General features: G+C 41.0%; 1 protein-coding gene across 4 annotated transcripts; it reads left to right on the forward strand.

The window, feature by feature from the left end:
* The first annotated feature begins 1,065 nt into the window (after nucleotides 1-1,065).
* On the forward strand, nucleotides 1,066-20,432 carry wipf1b (WAS/WASL interacting protein family, member 1b). Of its 4 annotated transcripts, none has more exons than XM_018693807.2 (10): nucleotides 1,067-1,239; nucleotides 7,977-8,084; nucleotides 15,103-15,205; nucleotides 15,412-15,541; nucleotides 15,705-15,875; nucleotides 15,984-16,707; nucleotides 17,322-17,422; nucleotides 17,581-17,805; nucleotides 18,283-18,396; nucleotides 18,846-20,432. In XM_018693807.2, exons 3-10 carry the CDS (start codon nucleotides 15,146-15,148, stop codon nucleotides 18,896-18,898), a joined length of 1,578 nt encoding a protein of 525 aa, XP_018549323.1. In that variant the 5' UTR covers nucleotides 1,067-1,239; nucleotides 7,977-8,084; nucleotides 15,103-15,145; the 3' UTR covers nucleotides 18,899-20,432. The 4 variants fall into 4 exon arrangements, with proteins under 4 accessions (XP_018549326.1, XP_018549323.1, XP_018549324.1 ...); XM_018693808.2 differs by lacking the exon at nucleotides 1,067-1,239 and adding an exon at nucleotides 7,857-7,875; XM_018693810.2 differs by lacking the exon at nucleotides 7,977-8,084 and having other exon boundaries at nucleotides 1,066-1,239.
* Nucleotides 20,433-20,451: the final 19 nt, after the last annotated feature.

The raw sequence follows: 20,451 nt of genomic DNA on the forward strand, positions 1-20,451 counted from the left end.
GCACAGCTGCATTAGCTGAAGCCAGAGTCATTCATACACAGAGTTAAGTCAACCAAAACTGTCATCAGAGGAAGAAGAGGGACAAGAAGCCAGTTTATGAGAGCAAGAGAGTGTCACTTATAGAAATGTTTCATCGCTCAGCGAAAAGCAATGATCTACTGTTTATAATAGTAGTTTCTTTAACTACCTGGAGTGGGAGGTGGCCATAATTCAGGGCCAGACAGGGCAAGTGAGGCTCTCTACATAATGTGATGATAAATGGAAAATTTATCATAAATCTGCACCCCTGAAGTACAGTATGAGCTATGACAAGTCCCTCCTCCATCTTCTGGGCCTGGTCCTGAAGAGTGACCCTCACTCAAAATCATGATTTTAAGATTGTCGTAGTTTTAAGTCGTATTGTGATCAGTTGTCATACAGTTGTATTTTATCAAATTCTTTTCTGTGTAAAATAATTATCACAACAGAAACTTTGGAAGGTACTGTTATTTCATAACAGCAGAGCTGTAAGGCTGCAGCCAACAATCATTTCCATTATTAATACGGATAATATTATTTTCCTCACTAGGTAATCTAACTTAATTTAACTAACTTTAATTTGATAATGACTTAAATGTATAATCAATCATAAAAAAAAAATGCCATCATTTTTCTGTCAACTAATTGGTTTATCATCCAATCATTTCAGCTCTAGAGTGCTGGTTGTTATCTTTGTTCCTGAGCAAATAATGAAATGCATGTAATGTGGAAGTCAATAGGGCATACACAGAGGTAAGGCTTGCTGCTGGACACAGTGTTAGATAAAGCAGATTGCTGTAAACAATAAACCTATATAGTGAATAAGTGACTAGTCTGCAAGCTTTGGTAGGTGTGGCCAACTTTATAAAACAGTGTAATAAAGGGCTTCATTCGATTAACACCATACTTTCTAACCACCTTGACTAAATTGTCCTTTCCACTGAGCTTTATGTTATTTCTCATTTAGCGTCACTTAGAGTATCCTCCCCCTCTTCCTGAAGATAGTGTTTCTCACATCAAGTTCTGTAGGAGAGATTTACTCAACCCACACTGTGTGAGGCTCTGGGTGAGGCCAGTTCAGCTAGCCTGCCTGCTCTGCCTGCCAGTCCTCTCCTCTGCAGACTCGAGGATTGGTTGCACAGCGATCCTCCACACCAACTGCAGTATCCTGACGGTCGATGGAAGATTATTAACTGTGCACAGCACCTTATATCTACAGAGGTAGGTTGAGCAAACATTATCTTAAGTTTGGTTTAAGTTTTGTGTGTTGTATGCGGGTGTGGAAAATAGCTGAAGTGAAGCGGAAACCATGAGACCCGAGTCCGGTTTACAAGCAAAAAGAAGTTGTCAGCTTCCAGAAAGCAGCTGGGACCGATTCCCGCATTGATGGCGAATGAACTGAGGCGAATTGTTTATCACACCGTCCAAAGAAGTATTTAGTCGGTTACAAACGTCTTGAAAAGTGGTACAGGGCTCTGGCAGGGGCTTTGGCGACTGGCCAAGGTTTGTGCTTTCTTCCTCCCACAAATGATGGTCTATGTGTGTGTTGTATTAACTATTTTTCTTCTAAAACTCCCAGTGTTCTCACAGACTGGTCTGCTGTGAGGATGTAGCTGGTCACATACAGTCAGGCTGAACATAAGGCATGTGTTTTGAGTTGTGTAATTGTCAAGAGGAGCTACAGAGTGAGGAGAGGCAGAGTTGAGGGAATCGGACTGCAGTGTTTTCACATATTTGGGTTTTATTTTCAAAGAGCTTTGAAGGGAGTAGGGAACAAACACACACACATGTGCAGGAAAGGAGAAAATTCCCTTCAGCTGGACATATCATCCACACCATTAGCTGGTCTGAAGTCAGAACGCTAAGGAAGAGGAATTTGCACGCGTGTGTGTGTGTTTGTTCACAACCTGTTTGACAGAATGCCATTTGGCAGTAAGCAGTCATTCTGCATGCACTTACACTTCACACACACACACACACACCACACACACACACCACACACACACTAAGGCTGAGCTAGCTTCTGTAAACATTTAGTTTATAAAGAACTGCTTCCTTTGAATGGAGGAATTCAGAATAAACACATGTCAATATGACACTAATCTGACGGGCAACAGAATTATGTAACCGCTTTCCTCCTCTCCTCTGCTCTGAGGTCTGTCCAGTCACCCTCTTATCCATACTGTAGCTGGCCTTTCTTAGCTCTGGTTAGACTGTTAAGTTGAAGGTAAAATGAATTGATTGACTTTATTTGTATTGGATGTTGAAATCATCCAACATGCTAATCTAGGGCATAAAAAAATCTTGCTATTATTTTTCTGTCAACTAATTGATTTATCATCCAATCATTTCAGCTCTATAGTGCTGCTTGGTTTCTTCACGCCTGAGCAGATAATGAAATTGTCATGTAATGTGGCAGTCAATAGGGGCCAATTCATAGACAATTTGCACCATGTGGTAAACACAAATATCACAGTATAAATATTGAGTGCCTACAATTATTTTTAATACATGCTTGCATTTCATTGATATACATTACATTTGATATTGATTTATTGTCTAATTTGATCTTATAACTTATTTGATTTTAACTTTATTGTATGGATTTATACACCCAGCATGGGGGACTCCTTTAAGCATCTAGTTATTTTCAGTGATTTTCCCCCCCCAAATAAACACAGTACTAAGATTTGCTCTAGTAATTTACATAGTTCAGGAAATTAATGTACACAAGTGAATTCTCTCTGTTTCTGCAATCATACATGCATGAGGTTTATGACTGATGAGGGTGTGACTGTACTGCTGCACTGACTTTTGTGTGAACTGTCACTGTTGGTTGTCAGTGTGTTTCAAGACCAGACCCACATACATGCAAATCTGGTTCCTCCGAAAAAAAGGGAAAAAAATTTGTTCTTCAAATAAAAAGATGTACCCATTTAGAATAAACAAAGAATGAACCCACTGACATAAATCTCACAGAGCTTTGTACAAACAGCATCCACAGTAAGATGCTATTTTTATTTGCTGCTCAGTGCTGGCACCTAAAAACTGTCTTGGAGTCAGTCATGTATTCTTAAATGGGGAAATGGACAGCACTTACATGATGCCTTTTACCTGAGAGCAGTTAAGAGCACTTTACAATGCCTCTCATTCACACACACACACACACACACACACACACACACACACACACTGATGGCTGCTGTGTGAGGTTCTTTTGGGGTTCAGTGTCTTGCTTAAAGGCCACCCCTGCCTGTACATGGCCTCTTCATTTTTTATCCACAAGAAGTCAGAAGTGGTACATTATTTTCTGTATGTCTTGGTGAACGTTTTGAAGCTTAATGTAAGTTGATCTTAAAGGTAAAGAAGGGCATGTTTCGGCCTTGAATTGACTGGTGACTCAGGATCATAAACAAACACGGTGGTTGTCATTTGTTCTGCCCACATCAGTTCCCCAAAGTTGTATTTTTGTGGTCCAAACTAACAAAGATGGCAGCTATTTAAACTTTTACCTCAGACCACAGAGCAGTCCCTTTTGTAACATATTGGTGACACCAGTGCTGCCATGTTGATTTTTCTCTGCAGACTCTGGGTTTTATGACATACATTGTGAATTGACTTCATCTAGCTCTTTATGTTAGATGCAGAAATAAGGAACCTATAGATTTACTTGCAATGTGTGTGTGCTTCTTCATATTTTGGACTGAACTCCTCCTCTGCTGGCCGTCACCCAGGAGGAGCAGAAGCTGTTCAGTAACTCTTGGATCCCATCAGTTTATATTACGGTTTCTTCAAAGCTAAGAATGTGTTGAGGTTTTGGTCATAGTGCAGCAGAGAGGAGCCTTGTTTATGCGCTCGTGTTGCCTCGGGTTGTATTCTCATTCATGTGCTTTGTCACAGAACTAGTTTTAGCTCATTGTAACTCTTGAGTTCTTGGCATTCCTAAGGAGCGCAGTGGGATGAACCCAGCGTTGGTTAGGAAGTGAGGGGCTGGGTGAAACTCAGCCGTGACTCCCAGCTCCCCCATTTTTACAAATTTAACCAGAGTTGTCTTTTGAAATGAAGCCAGAAGTTCTAATGGACCTCTCATCATTTCCTACTCTGTCTTCAGAGATGAACACATCTGATGTGAAAAGAATTGCGGCATTGTTTAGCAGTGTAACTCATGTTTTGCGGTGATGTTTTGAGGATAGCATGAGCATTTGTTTAGCATGTGTGGGTAGTAGTAGAAACATAATGCAATACTATGCTCTCTTTGTCCTCAACTCTGTTTCCTGTGTAAAGCATGTGATCCTGGCAGCTCTCTGTCCATCCAGCACTGAAACCCATGACCATATGCCTCATGTGTTGACACTGCTACAGGTCAAAGTCATCAACATCCACAGTCAGAATTTAAACACATATTATCAATGTGGTCAGGAAATGCCAGAATGGTAATGATGATACAATTAGTATCAGATTAAAAAAAGAAAAGATGTAAAAGAAAAATGATGGCGGCTGTTGCTCAATTTTGCTCACTCCACCACCACCACATTGTCATAAACCATATAATATATCATTAGTCAGCACACTGGCTCAGTGTCCAGTGTTGTCCTACAATCCAAGTTGTGTGTGTGTGTGTATTAGCTCTGTGATGGCGACCTGTCGAGGGGGCGCTTGGCACTTGAATTAAACTCTGTCTGTTGCATATTTCAGAGTCTGTTTTCACACAGCTGAAGCATTTGAATGACATCCTGTGGCATCTCTGCTTGGCCTACAGTACATGAGTCATAAGTGGTGTGATATGCAATCACAAAGCATCTAAAGTGACTGAGCAGCCTGCAGGCGAGCTGTACTAATGTTCATGTGACTGTGAGATACAGGGTGGGTGGGTGGGGGGTGTCAGTTCTCCTCTCCTTTCTGCTCTCTTCATTCTCCTGTCTTAGTTGTTGAATTTAATGACTGTGTTTTCCTTTTGGGTATAAGCTACTGCGTTTACAGGTTATGTGGTGAGATGAGAAAACACCAAGAAACACTTGAACCTGAAGACGTTACTTTGCAGAGTCTGGTGAGAACACAGGGCCTGTGCAGAGCTAGTACTGATGTCAATGCGTGACAAAAGAGGAAATATTGAAAATATTGAGACACAGCCCAGCGTCTGTTGCCACACCAAGCTGCTTTGATATGGCTGAAACTGGGAAAAAAAAATAAGAGGCCTGAGATTCAGTGATAATATAATGGTTCTGAGGAATGCACAGGGTGTGTGTAACAAACACAAAACAATGCTGAAATACCAGACATGGTGTTAGATTAGAGAATCGATATCACTACGATATCTGCTCATAACTGAAGCTACGGCCAGCGGCCGGTTAGCTTAGGTTAGCACAAAGGCTGGAAACAGCGAACCAGGTCAAAAAATGCCTATCTGCATGTCTAAAGCTTATTGTTTAACATGTTCTGTATTGTTTGCTTTTTGTTAAACAGTATTAAAACAACAATTTGCTGTTTTATTGTGGGATAGGAGAGAGGTATCAGTTTTCTTATCTAAGTATCCTCCAGAAAGTAAATAAGCGTCTTTCCCAAAATGATGAATTATTCATTGATATTTAGCTAAGTATCACTTACAAGTGTTGTATAAATTGGTATTTGGATATACTGTATTTGCAGCCTGAATTGCTGATACTGCAGACGCTAAACACTGCAACATGATGTAATGTGTTAGGGGGAAAATGAGATGAGAGTGCTTACTAAAAAAAGAAAAGTGCACATCAGCAAAAAGGAAAAACGTCACAGACAAGTGAATAATTGCACCGCATGTCTGCTTCATCAAAACCTGAACATTATGATCGTAATGTAAAGTGTCTCTGTTACTTTGTCAAACCAACAATATTAAAGAGCGTTAAAAAAATAACATGATATCAACGGCTGTCTTGTTCTCTTTTTTTAAAATAATGAGGTACTGTAAGTGATCCAATCCAGATTTCAGATAAATCTTTAGCCTTTATAGGAGGATGTGGAGTTATGTTTAGCTTTTGGTAGTTTGTTTCATTCTCAGTCATTTACCAGTCATTTCCAGTATCTGCAGTGATGAAAAGGCTCTTTGTAGCTTTACATGTGGACTCACTAAGTTCCTGCCGTACATTTGTTTTGTGGAAAGGCTACATGCTGATTTAGCATCAGCCAACTGCAGTGGATTCTATGGGGAACACTAGCCTTTTTTATGGTTAAGCTCAGACATGTTTTTCCCCTCACTGTAGACTGGAGCCTGGTAAAGAAAAACAGCTGAGCACAGGGGTGAAAGCCAAGGTGTCTCTTTAAAGGCGCAGCTCTTGTGCTGTAGCTGGCTGGAAAAAGGAGAAGAGGGGGAGAGTATTGAAGTGCAGCCCATGGTGGGTTGGCAGACTGCCTCCTGACTGTGTTGCGAGGCAGGAAGTGTGACACTGAGAGCACAGGAAGTTGCAGCTGTGGAGCTATGCTAACCCTTTTGTCCAGCAGCATCATGGGCTGGGATCAATTCACTTTCAGTTAAATTGAAGCTATACTTCATTTTCTTTGGGTAAAAACATAGGATAAGGTTTTCATGTAATGTTTGTTTTTCTTCATGCAAATGATGCACGAAAGCCTTCTCATGTCTCTGAAAGCATTTTGAAGAAAATCTATCTGAGGTGAATCAATTCTGAGTCCAGTCTTGGTGAACATACAACAGCTCCAGACAGCAAAAAGCTACATAAAAATGAGTATTTTAGGCTCAATTTACTGAGACGTAACTTCAGAAAATTGCAAAAGACAAAGAAATTTATGCAGAAGTGCACATCTCAAAAACAAAACTGTAGAACTGCAGTATACAGCTGTTTTGTCCTCGGTGATATTTGCCTGATTTGCCTAATTTCTCCACGTTTTGTCCCATTACTTGTCCTCGCTTCTCTTTCAGCATTTGCGTATACTTCTTCCTAGTCGATTTTTACTTCTCCATTGTGTTCGTCAGTGTGCGCATATTTTCACATTTATTACTATTACAACCAAATTAGTCACTGTTTGTCATGCAAATTAGGTGTAAACCAAGTGTGTGTGTGTGTGTGTGTGTGTGTGTGTGTGTGTGTGAGAACAATCACTCTTTTGGCCTCATGTCTCATTCATTTGACATCGTGGGCTTTTCTTTCTTCCCCTCTCACAGGATAGTCAGAGGAGTCATCAACCACGTCTTTTTGTAACAAACATGATCTTTGACATCACAGACTTTTGGCTAGATGATGCAATTTTCACATTGAGGTCCTCTGATACAAAACATTTACTGATTAAATGTGGTATGGTACAATTATCACATTTTTTCGAAAAGTTAATCGATATAAATACATCATAAAACCATGCATGCACATGACAGTACTGGTGCACTACTGTGTTTACGTTAGAAAAATAAAGTGTAATATTTAACGCAAATGCATTTTTAAAAAAAATTGTATTCCATTTTATTTATTTCCCACTAATCAGACCATTTTAGATCAGAGATACGTGCTGTGTCACTTAACAAAATAAAAGAACAATATAAAACAAAAGTAAAAGTCTAAACATTTTTTGTTATTGAATTACATTTAGAGGGTTGTGCAGCCTTGGAGGATGAAGGCACTCTCTCTATACTAATATATATTTTGTTGGACTTCTACCTAGAGGGCTGAAATGATCTCCTCATATATCAGGAATATGCTTGATTTATATGTCTCCAGCTTGTAAAACCTTGTTGCAGACTTCATTTTAATCCGGAGCCCCACTGGGAATCCCTCCCCCAGGTGTGGAACTGAAAAAGAGGAAGTGGCGCGTGTCGTATATAAGCCCAGTGTGTGTGTGTGGAAGTGGGACTTCTCTGAATGTGCAATGTGAGACGTGAGTTTAGAGGAAGAGGAATCAAGAAGTTCTACACGGTGCAGAATGTTTTTTTAAACATTTTTAGATGCTGCTAATCTTCCGCTTTTTTCTGTTTTCAGCTGTATGTGGCTGCTGTTCAAATTTTGCATTTTTATGAGGAATGAACTAAGGTGCTTCTTCTACTGTCTTCTGAACATACTGCTGATTCTTCTATGGACACAGATTGAGTAAGTGATTTTTTTCCATTGTCAGATTTTTATGTTGCAGCAGTAAAAAGAAAACAACAAGGTGTCTTTTGGTGACAAGTTGACAGAAGAGTTGAATAGGCCTAAAGCCTGTCTCTAGTTTACTGACTTTTGCAGTTATTATTATTATTATTATTTTGCCTGTTGTAGTAATGAATCTGTTTAAAAGAACTGCTGATATGAACTGTATATCTGCTGTTTATTGGAAGACTACAGCTCAGCCTTGTTTCCTGTGTGTAGAGCGGAAATGATGAGGCAATTAATCATTTAATCAACTTACACAAAAGTATTTTTCATCTATCTTGATTATCAATTAATTGTTTAAGTAATTTATTCATTAAGGCCTGATGCACTACACTAGCTTTGAAGTCCAACACTTATCGTGTCTACTTTTCATTACAGAGCAGTGTTTCCTTGCTCTTGTGAGTGTTTTTTAGGAGCAAGGCTCCACAGGAAGGACAGAGGTCAAGGTCAGCTAACTGAACTGTGCCTTTCAGGAGGAAATGATGTATGTCACTGATTTTAGCTCTCTTTTTGTCATCAGCAGCATCCACTGTTCTTTATGGTAGAATTTTGGGCTGCCACTAAGTTATTTTCATCATTAGTCAGTCTGTCTTATTTACTCAATTTAATTGAGTTTCTCTGAATCCAAGGTTAAAAGTTGCTAAGTGCTTTTTGACTGTCCAGAAATTCAAACTTCAGCTCTAAGTTCAAAATCACATAAGACTTAAGAAATTCAGCTAATTTGCAAAGTGGCATAAAGTCAAGGTGATGGTACTGTTATGTTTGTAGGAAGTGGTTTATGCCATTTAGGAAAGCCAAAAATAAACAGTAATGGTGGTTATATAGTATGTGGCTCAGTAAGTTGATCTGCCAGGGTTTGAGGTTTGATATTTTTAGAAACATCTGTATTATGTATGTGTGCATGAACCTCATCTAGGCTGCTAAAACATTATCAAAGTCCATATTTAAATGTCCGTAAGTCACATCTATCACAGCACATATATCTAGAGAGGAAACACAAACCCCAGACTTACAGAAATCCCTCAATTGATAAGACAAATACCCACTGGGCTTTCTAGAGAAGACATTCATCTGTTTCCATCATGAATTGTACTCAGCATTTAATTCTTTATTTGAAGAATGAGTAGAGGTAAAATTACCCTGCTGAGGCGAAGTCTAAATCAACAGCAACAGAACCACATCTGTTGCCAGATACAGCTGGTGTGTGTAGTATGTGTGTGAGCAAATGCATGTGAACACACCACAGGATGTTAGCTTAGCCACTCAGCACTGTTCCTGCGCAGCCGACACATTTATTACTACCCTGGTCTGCATTCGAAATGTCTGAAATTACCTTTTCCCCGAGGCCATGTTGAAAATCAACTCAGGTTTTGATCTTTTTTATGACCAGCAGCACTTTACATTTTTCCTGATGATCTCCAGTGGAGACAGGTTTATAAATATATTATATTTGAATGTTGTCAAGTGTTGAATTTCCCAAGGTGTGTTTGATTGTCTTATTTCTTCTGAAACCTTAACATCTACTGCTGAGCCATATGAGCATTTGGGCGGAGTTGAGTGAAAAGTGATGGGAGGTTTCCACTTAATTATATAGCCACTTCTACCCACCATCACCCCTGCAAAAACCACAACATTTCTCTATATTGAACCACAGTCTTTTTTTAGTTTCCCCACACAAATTGTTTATTTATTTAAAATAATTTGATATGATTAAGCTTCAGGTGCTGAATTTGATCTGATTTTTTTTACATTTTAATTTTTTTATCTCTAAATCAAACAATTTTACTTGTGTTTTTTTTTTTTATTTCCATTCCTGAAAGTCAGACAGGTTTAAATATCTCTTTACCCTAGTTTGCACAGCAGTGCAAAGCCAGGTGTTCTCTAACCTGGTGGAGGCATGGTCTGAAAAAGGCTTTGTCACTGCCCACTGTAGCAGTTGAAGGTAATTTTGATAAATGGTCTTGGTCATAAAATGAGACTTGTGCCACCGATACCACTATCTGCCCTCCCTCAGTAAGCAACAGTAGAACAATTAAGTAACAACAATGATCTGGAGACACATGGAAGTTTCTGTTTTGTCATCATAGTACTCACAATATGTATCACAGTATCACAATAATTCATTCATTCAATTTATCAATGTTTAATACTCAAGTTAAACATTTTTGCTGTTAAGATTCTAAATTTAGTGTTTGTATGTGTGTGTGTGTGTGTGTGTGTGTGTGTGTGTGTGTGTGTGTGTGTGAGAGAGAGAGAGAGAGAGAGAGTGAGTGAGTGCAAAAACTCTAATGAGGTCATGCAGCACAGGAGGTTCAGTGGCAGGATGAAGAAGCCTTTTTATTGCCATTTGTAAACTGAAACATATGTGAGCTATATTCACTGTGTATGTGTGTGTGTGTGTGTCTTGACAGTGTCTCTTCAAAGGATCCACACCCTCCAATCCCTCATATCTCCCTCTCTACTTCTCTCCCTTCGTCAAAGCAGTCATTGTGAATGCTTCAGCTTCTGACTTTATCCAGAGAAAGAAAGAAGTTGCATACTGCACTTTAAATTTCAACACACAGGCCTGTTTCCTATAGCGGAAGTTGATGTGTTTCTGCATTCACTCGCAGCTACTTCAGTATTATTTGCAAATCATGCACTAACTGATCAATTTATACTGTAAATGAGTTCAGTTTGCGTGTTTCAAGTCATTACATTTTGGTGGATTTTGAAGTACATTGTACAAATTGCATTTCCAAAGGTGACTGTGGCAGCTGTCAGCCACACAAAACCAAGGAGGGGTTTTCCATCACAGCCTCCTTCCCTTGAAACACATAATAAGAAACTCAGTCTCATTGGCTCCCGTCTTTCTGCTGTGTTTTTTCTGCTGGTCTGCCGTTGTGTCCATGTCATTTCATCACTGCCACAGGAAATGAGTCGATGTGTTAGTCTCTATATTCTGATTAAGACTGTGAAATTGTCTCAGTCATATTCACAGACTAAGGTAAGACTTGACAGTGTTCACTCTCAGCCCTTTCTTGAGCACCAGCGTACCTTTTAAGCTCAGCGTGGTCTGCTGAAATTTCAGCAATTCAGCTTAATTTAAAATGCAAATCAGTAGCCTCAGCTCAGAGTGATAGAAATACTTTTCCCTGCCACTGAGAGTTCTGTCATGGTGGAGGCTGAATAGAAACATCTGTAGTTGTTAGGACAGTGGAAACGTGCAGATGGGAATTTGGCTTTAAATCTTGAGATCTGCCAGCACAGCTTCTCCAGACAGTTTTTGCTGAGAAGTTCTCTTCAGTGAGTTTTTTCAAGCCAAAATCAAAAAGTGTCATTTGCCTCAATGAAGTATGACTAAATTCTGATGCAATTAGTCTTGTAATGCATCATTTGATTAAATTATCAACAGAAAATTACATGATTTCAAGATCATTTTGATGAATTTACCTCACCAATTGTCTTTCATGAAGTCGAAATGTCAAATATTTGCTGGTTGGTTGCTTGATTTGTGATTATAGACTCTTGGACTGTAGGTCACATTAAGTAAGCAAATATCAGACTGTTGACTTGTAATGAGCATTTATCTTGATTTTACATTTACCAGGTGACAAATAAGTGAGGCATGTGTACTGTCCCCTGCACAAGCTGTGAACCCACATCTATTTATGATACTGTACTGTAATCCTCACATTCATGTTCATAATGTGTAGCCTGTGTTACAGAGGTTGTGCTAATTGCACACCTTTGCCCACTTTCTGTCACCTTAAGACCTCTCCTCCTGATCTGTACAAGCATTAGTACTAATGATGGGTAACCCACAATGTTTGACAAACAGAGTTGTGTGTGGCACTGCCTGGTATGAATGGTCTGTATTAGTGGTTGCTCTGCATATAGCAGAGTGCCTATTTAAACATCCATTTGTTTGTGTACTCAGACTAAAACTCGACTCATCTGTCTTCAACCTGCTCCAACTCTGCTGTTATAGCTTTGAATCCTCACTGAGTTTTTAAATGTGACTCTCCAAAATGTGTGATGTAGGAAACACAGACTTAATTTTCCATGTACTCCAGCTTCCCCTTAATATTATTTGGCGTCTTAAATATTCATATTTAGTGTTGCCACATGCAGACATCACACACATTCACAGTTTCCATGAAAAGCATGGCAGGTTTAAGCTCTTGATGCTGAAGCATGTGTACTGTACATGTTGTCCTGTTTATGCTTGGCTCTCACTCAGTGTTTAGGCTTATTTTCTGTGGCGTTTTAAGGGCTTTTTCCCCCCATCATGGTCCATATTGGGGAAATTAGTGACAGTCATATAAAAGATAAGCTGAAGCAGCTTATCTTTAATAAGACCTTAACTGGCCCATGAATTATCATGTCAGAGATTCTGTATTAGGGTTCGGTCAGTTTATTGATACTTTCAGTAAACATTACACATTAGTCTATGAGGGCCAAAATTAATATAATAGAGGTATGGTTGTTTATACTTCTGCAAACAGACAGTTTGTGCTGCTCGTTGCTGTCTCCTCTCAGATGGTCATCAGTCTGGGTTTCACTAGGAGAATTTTATTCTGTCATGATGCTCTAAATGTTTCTCTGTGTATAGAATACATTTCAAAGGGAGACACTCAATCCTTGTGTTTTATTAGTTTTTTACCAAAATTTCATGACAAAGAGTAACCAATGCGAAGCTGCCACAGGTCTTATTTTGAGGCAGAACAGCAGTGTCTATTTACAGTGTGAAACACAGAAAGTGACAGACCATGCTGGAACAAGTGAGATTAAATGGTGAAGAAAGCTAAGTGACACTGGTGGACTGAGAAAAGAAGGCTGGTAGGGTATACGTGAGTGTCAAGACTGTGCAAACACATGAAGAAAGCAGGAAGAAGGAAGAGAAAGAAAGGTGATAAACTAATGCAGTGTGGGAGTGATGCACCGTTGAGAGAAAGAAAGCGAGAAGGAGGAGGAGAATGTCAAAATGATACGTAGCTGAGATGAAGAGGTATCATCATCCTGGCAACCGGATGGCTGCGGTGCTGGAGCCGTGTGGTGACTTCCTGTTTGTTAGCAGCATACAGGAAGTAAGAGGCCCCAAGAGAATGGTCTAACTGAGTGTGTAACTTAAAATGAAGTGAGAGGCCGAGCTATGTGAGTATTTATGTGAGGGGAAACAGGATGATTTTGGTGTGAATTTGAATGTGCAAGCATGCATGTGAGGGAGTGAGTTTTATACTTGTTCCTCATCTTACCTCTTGTTCAACTGCCTTTTTAGGTCATGGCATTTTACCTAACCGAACTCTGTGATCTCAGTGGTTAGTTCTTGTCATCAGAGATCATTCAAACTAGTTTCTGATTGACAGGTTAGAACTCTTTACAAATGAAAGTTTGGCTTGAACAGAAAGCATGACATCAAATATATACGTGTGTCTTTACCTGTTAATATTATTGTAAGTGTGTCATTGCCTGTAAGGGCACTTTCTTTAATGCCTTCAAAGGTTTTGATCTAAACCCATTTATAAAAGGGCTAATAGGGGACAATAGAAGTTTACCGCTGGCTTTGTGTGTGCAGCAGACCATGCCATTTAGATGGGGAAGTGACTCTTCTCATGTCAGTAATTTGATTTGGCAGACTATTAACTAATATAGATGAGTTTCAGGGCTGTGAAAAGTAGGTAGTGTTATTAGGATTGATGTCATATATTATGCCTGCAGCACTCTTTTGCAGGAGAGACCCTAAAAAGTAAGTCCTTTTTGAGTTTTGCACTTTAAAGCAGCTCCAGAGTAAAATCATATATTGCCCTAAATAGTAAGTGCATAGAATTAAAGGATAAGGTAAAGTTTTAAAGTGGACTTTGACGGTGAATCAGAATGACCAGAAAGCTGCTGCTGCATTGTTCTCTGTGAAATTAAACTTTCATGCATGTTACACCTCAGGCTACGCAAGTCTGCAACTGTTTTTTTACATCGACTGTGTTCAGTTACTTTTAAAGCTCGTCTGAAATGTGTTCCTGGCTTGTGTTATTTGGTTGATAAAATACAAGATTAAAGGTGCACTTAAAGTGAATTTTAAGCTCAAGCACCAGCAGCATTAATACAGGAGGGAAACTAGCTTCTTTCCTATGCATTGTGTAATGCTAGGTATGAAAGTTATATCTCTCCTTGCCAAAATCAAACTCTAGATATACAGCATGTTTTGAAGTCATATTTTAGAGAACTTAAACCCAAGTTCCTGCTAGATGAAATATTTATTGTAAGTCTGTAACTGCACTATCAGCTCATTGGAGAACTGTTTTACTGACATATTTTAAGCTTATAAATCTTTTTTATGTGTATCTGAACTTTGAGTCTTCCCCAGATTTCATCATACTGTGAATACTTCCTACCTATTTTAGGCGCAAGAAAGTCCTAATTTGTTGAACAGGATAAAACATGGGTGGAGCTTAGGTATGGTGAACACCCCAAAATAGCAGTCTGTTTTCTTTAAATGTCAATATTCAATTCTCAAACTTTTCACCGAGATACATTTAAGGAAGTGAAAGTAAGTATCATCGCTGCTGCTTCTTGTGGACAAAGCTTACCTCTAGAGAATAGTCAAGGGTCTTCAGTCCTTAGCTGTGGGTGTAACCGCTTGCTGTAAGCCATTAGTGCATTGAACTAAATGAGGTTCACACTAAACTGCGTGAGAAGCGCTACTTGTGAAGTTTTTTTCTCAAGAAATGTCCACCTAAGAACTTCTTATTATATGTCTGGACTGTAGGTGGAAACATGGCAGTGAAAAATAAAAGAATTCTCATTACACATTCTGAATAAGGAAATGCTGAATTGCATTCATTTTTGAGTTACAAGGACCTATTTGTTTTTGCCTCAGGGACCCCAGTCTCCAGTTTAGGGAGCAATACAACTGCTAAAACATCTTGCAGTATCAGTGTGTTTGATTTCTTTTTCTCTTGTTCCATTTTCTAAAATGTTTTTCTGACCTGTCCCTCAGAGTGCAGCGTCCAGTGCAAATAGAGTAAAGTGGAGAGAGGAAGATGCCAGCCCCACCTCCCCCACCACCCCCTGGGCCTCCCCCTCCTCCCACCTTAGCGCTTGTAAGTCATTCTGTCTACCTGTCTGTCCATCCGTCCCTCAAGTTCTGCTGCCCTGTCGTCTTGATCGTGCTCAGCAGAGACGTCTTGTGGATACATAATGTCGTGACATATTTTTTCCTGTTTGGTCTGCATGATCGTGATTTCTGACAGCTCACTGCCTGTTATCTATTCACAGTTTTAACATTCTGTCATTCTTTGTGTTTCAGGCCAACACAGAAAAACCGAATCTAAACCGCTCAGAACAGCAGAACAGGAATGCTCTGTTGTCCGATATTTCTAAAGGCACCAGATTAAAGAAAGCGGTTACCAATGACCGCAGTGGGCCCATTCTGGACAGTAAGTCAAGACCTCTATGATAGCACAAGTTAGTTTGTAGCCAGGTTAGTCACACTAACTGAGTCAAAACAAAAACTGTGCAGCAAAGCACATTGCAGTATATTAGTATATATTTATCCTGTGAATGAACAATTAATTTTATATTTTTTGGTAATCCTCTCAGAACCCAAAGGAGGAGGAGGTGGTGGAGGAGGAGGTGGAGGAGGAGGAGGAGGTGGAGGAGGTGGAGGAGGTGGTGGAGGAGGTTTTGGTGGCGGGGCTCCTGCTGGTTTAGGAGGCCTGTTTGCAGGAGGGATGCCAAAACTGAGATCTGCCACAAACAGAGACACCACTGGTAAAAAAATAAACAACAACTGCAATAATGATGATAATGAACAACAGAGGAAGCACTTGGTCTAGTAACACTTCTGACATAGTTAATTTTGCCTTTTCACCCCTCCAGACTCAGGACCCAGCCGAGGACCTGTGCTTCCCCCAGGAGGTCGCTCAAGTGGCCCCAGCCCCTTTGGTGGCAGCTCTGCTGGCCCACCTAAACTCCCTGGAGCCCCTGGTGGTGCCCGTAGCAATGTCCCTGATCTTCCCAAGGGCCGCCCAAATTTTTCATCCAGACAAGACACTCCAGGAGGTCCCCCTCCTCCCGTACCCAACACACCTCGACCAACCCAGTCCTTCCCATCTCGTGGGGGCCCACCTCCACCATCACTCCCCTCAGGACCCCGACCCAGCCCGGCTTCTGGGCCTCCTCCTCCCAGTGTTCCACCAGGGAGACACGGAGCTCTCCCTCCCCCACCAGGAGGCTCCTCACCCGGGCCGAGACCGGGCTTCTCCGCGCCTCCTCATCCACCCCCAAACAGCGGCCGACCCCCCCTGCCGCCAGCACCCGGAGGGAGACCCCCGCTTCCCGACGACCGACCCCCCCCGCCGCCTGCTCCTCTGGGAGGTCATCGGCCGTCTATGCCCCGTGACATGCCTCCTCCTCCCCCCTCTGTCAACTCCAAACCTCCTCCCTCTGTCTCTTCCTCCTCATCCCCTCGTTCCTCACCCAGTGGTGGGGTGCCTCCTCTCCCACCAGGGCGACCGGGCCCTCCCCCTCTCCCACCCACCCCAGCTGGAGGGGATGACCACAGCACACCTCGTCTACCCCAAAGGAACAGCTCACTCAACAGGTACTGTGCAAGGTTCATCTATCATAGCCTGAAATCCACATCTGTTAACTGTTAATGGATGAGAAGTATTGAAGCCAGGTGTGTACACAGCATCTCCTATCAGGTATCAGACACAGAGATAACATTTTTGATAGTTAAATCTTCTTTTGTGGCTGTGTCAAAGTTTGCATAGATTCAAATCTAATAGCTGTTCTATTCTGCTACAGTTCACACATCATGCAAACTTCTTCTTTTTGCTTCCCTCTAAAAAGATCAGTTCCTTTTTAAAAACTTAAGTTGTTTTGCCATGCAGTATGCAAAGTATCTTTTTTTTTTTTTACAGCTCTGTCTGGCTGCACATTCACACACTTATGCGCGTTAAGATGTGGGATCCGCTCAGTCTTATCACCGAGTAATACTCTTTCCACTGAGCACACTCACTGAAGTATTAGGGAATTTCAGTGCTTTGCACATAGGGCTAATAAATGTAGCTGCTGAGGCAGGTGATATATGGCCCGCACATATTTCATTCTTTATTCAGCTTCAAATATACAAACAGTGTGTTCCTCAAAGTTGTAATGACATTTCATAAGCAAAGTGTTTTCATAGATTAAAATTCTGCCTCTCCTCACCAGCCACAGTCCAGCTCCGCCTCATGGCAGGACAGGCCCTCTCCCTCCCCCACCAAACGAGAGACCACCATCTCTTGGGAGGAACCAATCCTCAGCACGCACAGGTAAACAGTTTTGGTCAAATAACTCAACAGTGGATCACTCCTACATACAAACCATATAAAAAGGATGTGTAGGATACAGTGTGCACGTCCTATTTGAAAATACAATTCACCTCTTGAGCCACTCCTCAGCTGCTAACCTTTTATTTTTACCTCCAAAGGGCCTCTTCCTCCCCCTCCTCCCTCAAGTCGTGGCGTGGGTGGGGGCAGCGTGAGGTCATCGCCAGCGCCTTCCCCCATTGGCCGCCCAGGCCCAGATCCCCCTCGTGGCGGACCTGGCGGTAGACCTCCCCTCCCTCCGGACAGGCCAGGGACAGGAGGAGCCCCTCTTCCTCCACCACCCATGGGTAATGGCTTCCAAAACTCTCACCACAACCAGATACAGGGTGAGTAGATCCTCAACGGCATTCGTTTGGTTAATTTGAATATTGATAGAGGAACTTGTGGGGAAAATGGAGAGCAGAAACCAAACACAATGCAGTGTGTGGCCCAAAAAAACTTCAGTGTTTTTCAAAGACTACACTCATAGTGTATGCAAGAGAAACCTGTTGCCCTCAGTGTTGATTTTACCATGAGTTCCATTGTGATCAACCATGGCAGAGAAACCCGCTGACCTCTGATTGTGTTGTTTTTATCCCACTGTGGTGGAGCCAGGTAGTGACGGGGGTCCTAAGTGTCCTGCCCAAGAAAAGACTGTCTGTTTTCAATCACATTTCCTGCAGTTCTACACAAATCCATCTCCCCTCATTCATTTTCTCTTAGATGGCACTAGTCTGTGACTGACTGATGTCTGTGGCTATGTCAGCACTGCTCATGTTTGTGTCACGAGAGAACCACTGAGCTCCATTTTTCTCCATTAACAGATGAGTGGGAGTGTCGGTTCACTTTCCATCCAGTGTCAGACCTTCCTCCACCCGATCCCTACGTGCCCTTCCAGAAGACCTACCCCAGCAAGATTGCTAAGACTGACGGCAAAGGTCAGACACACATCTTGTAAACATAAAATGCTCATGTCAGTGTTGGGTAAAAATATCATGTCTCCAAAATGTTGGCTTTTCAGGGCTTAAGAAAAAAATTCATTCCCAGATTGACCGTTGTGGAGTTTTTAGTTTGTCCAGTGGTCTATCTGAAATTTTCATAAAAACCTATAGTCTCTGACTTTTCTACTTGGTTCGCATCAGAGCACATAACCCTGTACCTCAACTACATTTGATCTTCACCAAATTTCAATCACTTTTTACATTCCTCATAACCAGGCTTTTTATAAAGATACCTTCTTCTTTGATAAGCTATCAAACAGACAGATAAATGAAATACTTCCAGTCCAGCTTGACTGTAACACAGTGCCACCTGGTGGAAATAAATGTAATCTGCTCTGTAACACCAATCAAATCACCAACTTCCCCATGTCTTTCCTTCTTTCCAGGTTCTGGTAAAAAGGAGAGAGGAGCTCCTCCTCTTCCTCCAGTACCAAGGTGAAGAAGAAGTGGCAGCCATCACAACACCTGGAACCCCCCCCCCCCCCCCCTTTTCCTCACTTCCTCTGTTGCGCTCATTCTGCTTTGAACTGTGGCATTCTGTTTGTGTATGGACATGAGACATGTAAAATGGACCTGACGTACAGTTGACCAAGTATAAAAGGACAGACTCACAATGTGGAGTTTACATCAGGTGCCTCTGTAGCAGCAGAATGCCAAAGACCAAAGCTTGTTTCTACTCCGGTACGCTGTGTTCAGATAAAAAGATAAATAGACTTGACAGACCCCTGTAGGTACTAGGAATTTTTTTTCAGGTTTACAACCATGCTGTGGGTGGAAGATGTGTTTTTGGTGGCCTGTGTTGATCTGGTTGCTGTGAATCATAAATTGCTTACAAAATAGTATTTTCAAGAACCCTGATCAACATTGACTTTATTCTATCAACTTCCATTGTTTGCTCACAGTGGTTGATAGATTCCATACATTGCTTGCTAAATATAAAATTTTATCAACCAGCTTCACTTTTATTAAATAATACAAAGCCTTTCTCTGCAAATAGAGTAGCATTTGACAGGTAGCACGTGTGTGTTTACACAGCCCAGGTACACAGCCTAGGTAAAGCTAAATCAGCATCTTATGGCAATATTATTGTCAACATTGGAATCCCAGGGTTATCATGCAGCAACAGTGCAGGGCTTATAATGTAACCAGTCGCCTCTCTCAAGTGTGTTGACAAGCTGTTTCTCTCTTTTTTTGTACCAGTGTTTCCCTTGTGCCTTTCTCTATTCAGGATTGTACTTTCAGGCTGCTTAAACAAGTTAAGGGAATTAGCCTTTTGTGCCTTAAATTATGTATGTATGTTTGTTCAGCTGGGTTTGATGACCTCTGTCAATGATGTAAATGTCAAAACAGAAGCAATACAGCCTCTCAATTGCTACATTGCCTAGAATACTTGGCGCAGCAAAGTGTCTTAATTACAGCATCAATACACAGACAGGCATGGAACCAAACTAAAAATGGCCACAGACTCTTGCCACTGCTGCATAAAAGATCAGGGGAAACGCAGGTGTTTAATTTGCCAAAGCCACACGTGCCTTCATGGTATGTGTATTTACATCTATGTGTTTCTGTTGGAACCACTGAACGGTACTTTTCCTATGATTGTTAAATGTGATGTGAGCATGCATTTAATGTTTATGATTGAGATGTTTTAAAGGACATTGTATGGGTGTGTGGCAGCATTGGTTTACAGTTGAACTGATTATTATTTTGCTTAAAAGCTGCCCTGACTTACTATGAAGGACCTGTGTATGTACCTGTATGATTTAATCAAATGGTATTGAAGGACTGTATTATTTTAAGTTATGTTTCAGAACTGTGCAGTATTACGTTTTGGCTTCACCCAGCACTGCTTTGAATGGTCTTTTGTATACAGGATGTATTATTATCATGTGTTGGTCAAAGAGACATTTTCTTTAAGACAATCATACAGAAGCAAATCTATTTAGATCAATGAATAAAATGCTTTAAGATGCTTTTATGTGCTCTACCTGG

Source organism: Lates calcarifer, linkage group LG16_LG22 (assembly GCF_001640805.2).
Source record: "Lates calcarifer isolate ASB-BC8 linkage group LG16_LG22, TLL_Latcal_v3, whole genome shotgun sequence".
Taxonomy (NCBI): Eukaryota; Metazoa; Chordata; class Actinopteri; family Centropomidae; genus Lates; species Lates calcarifer.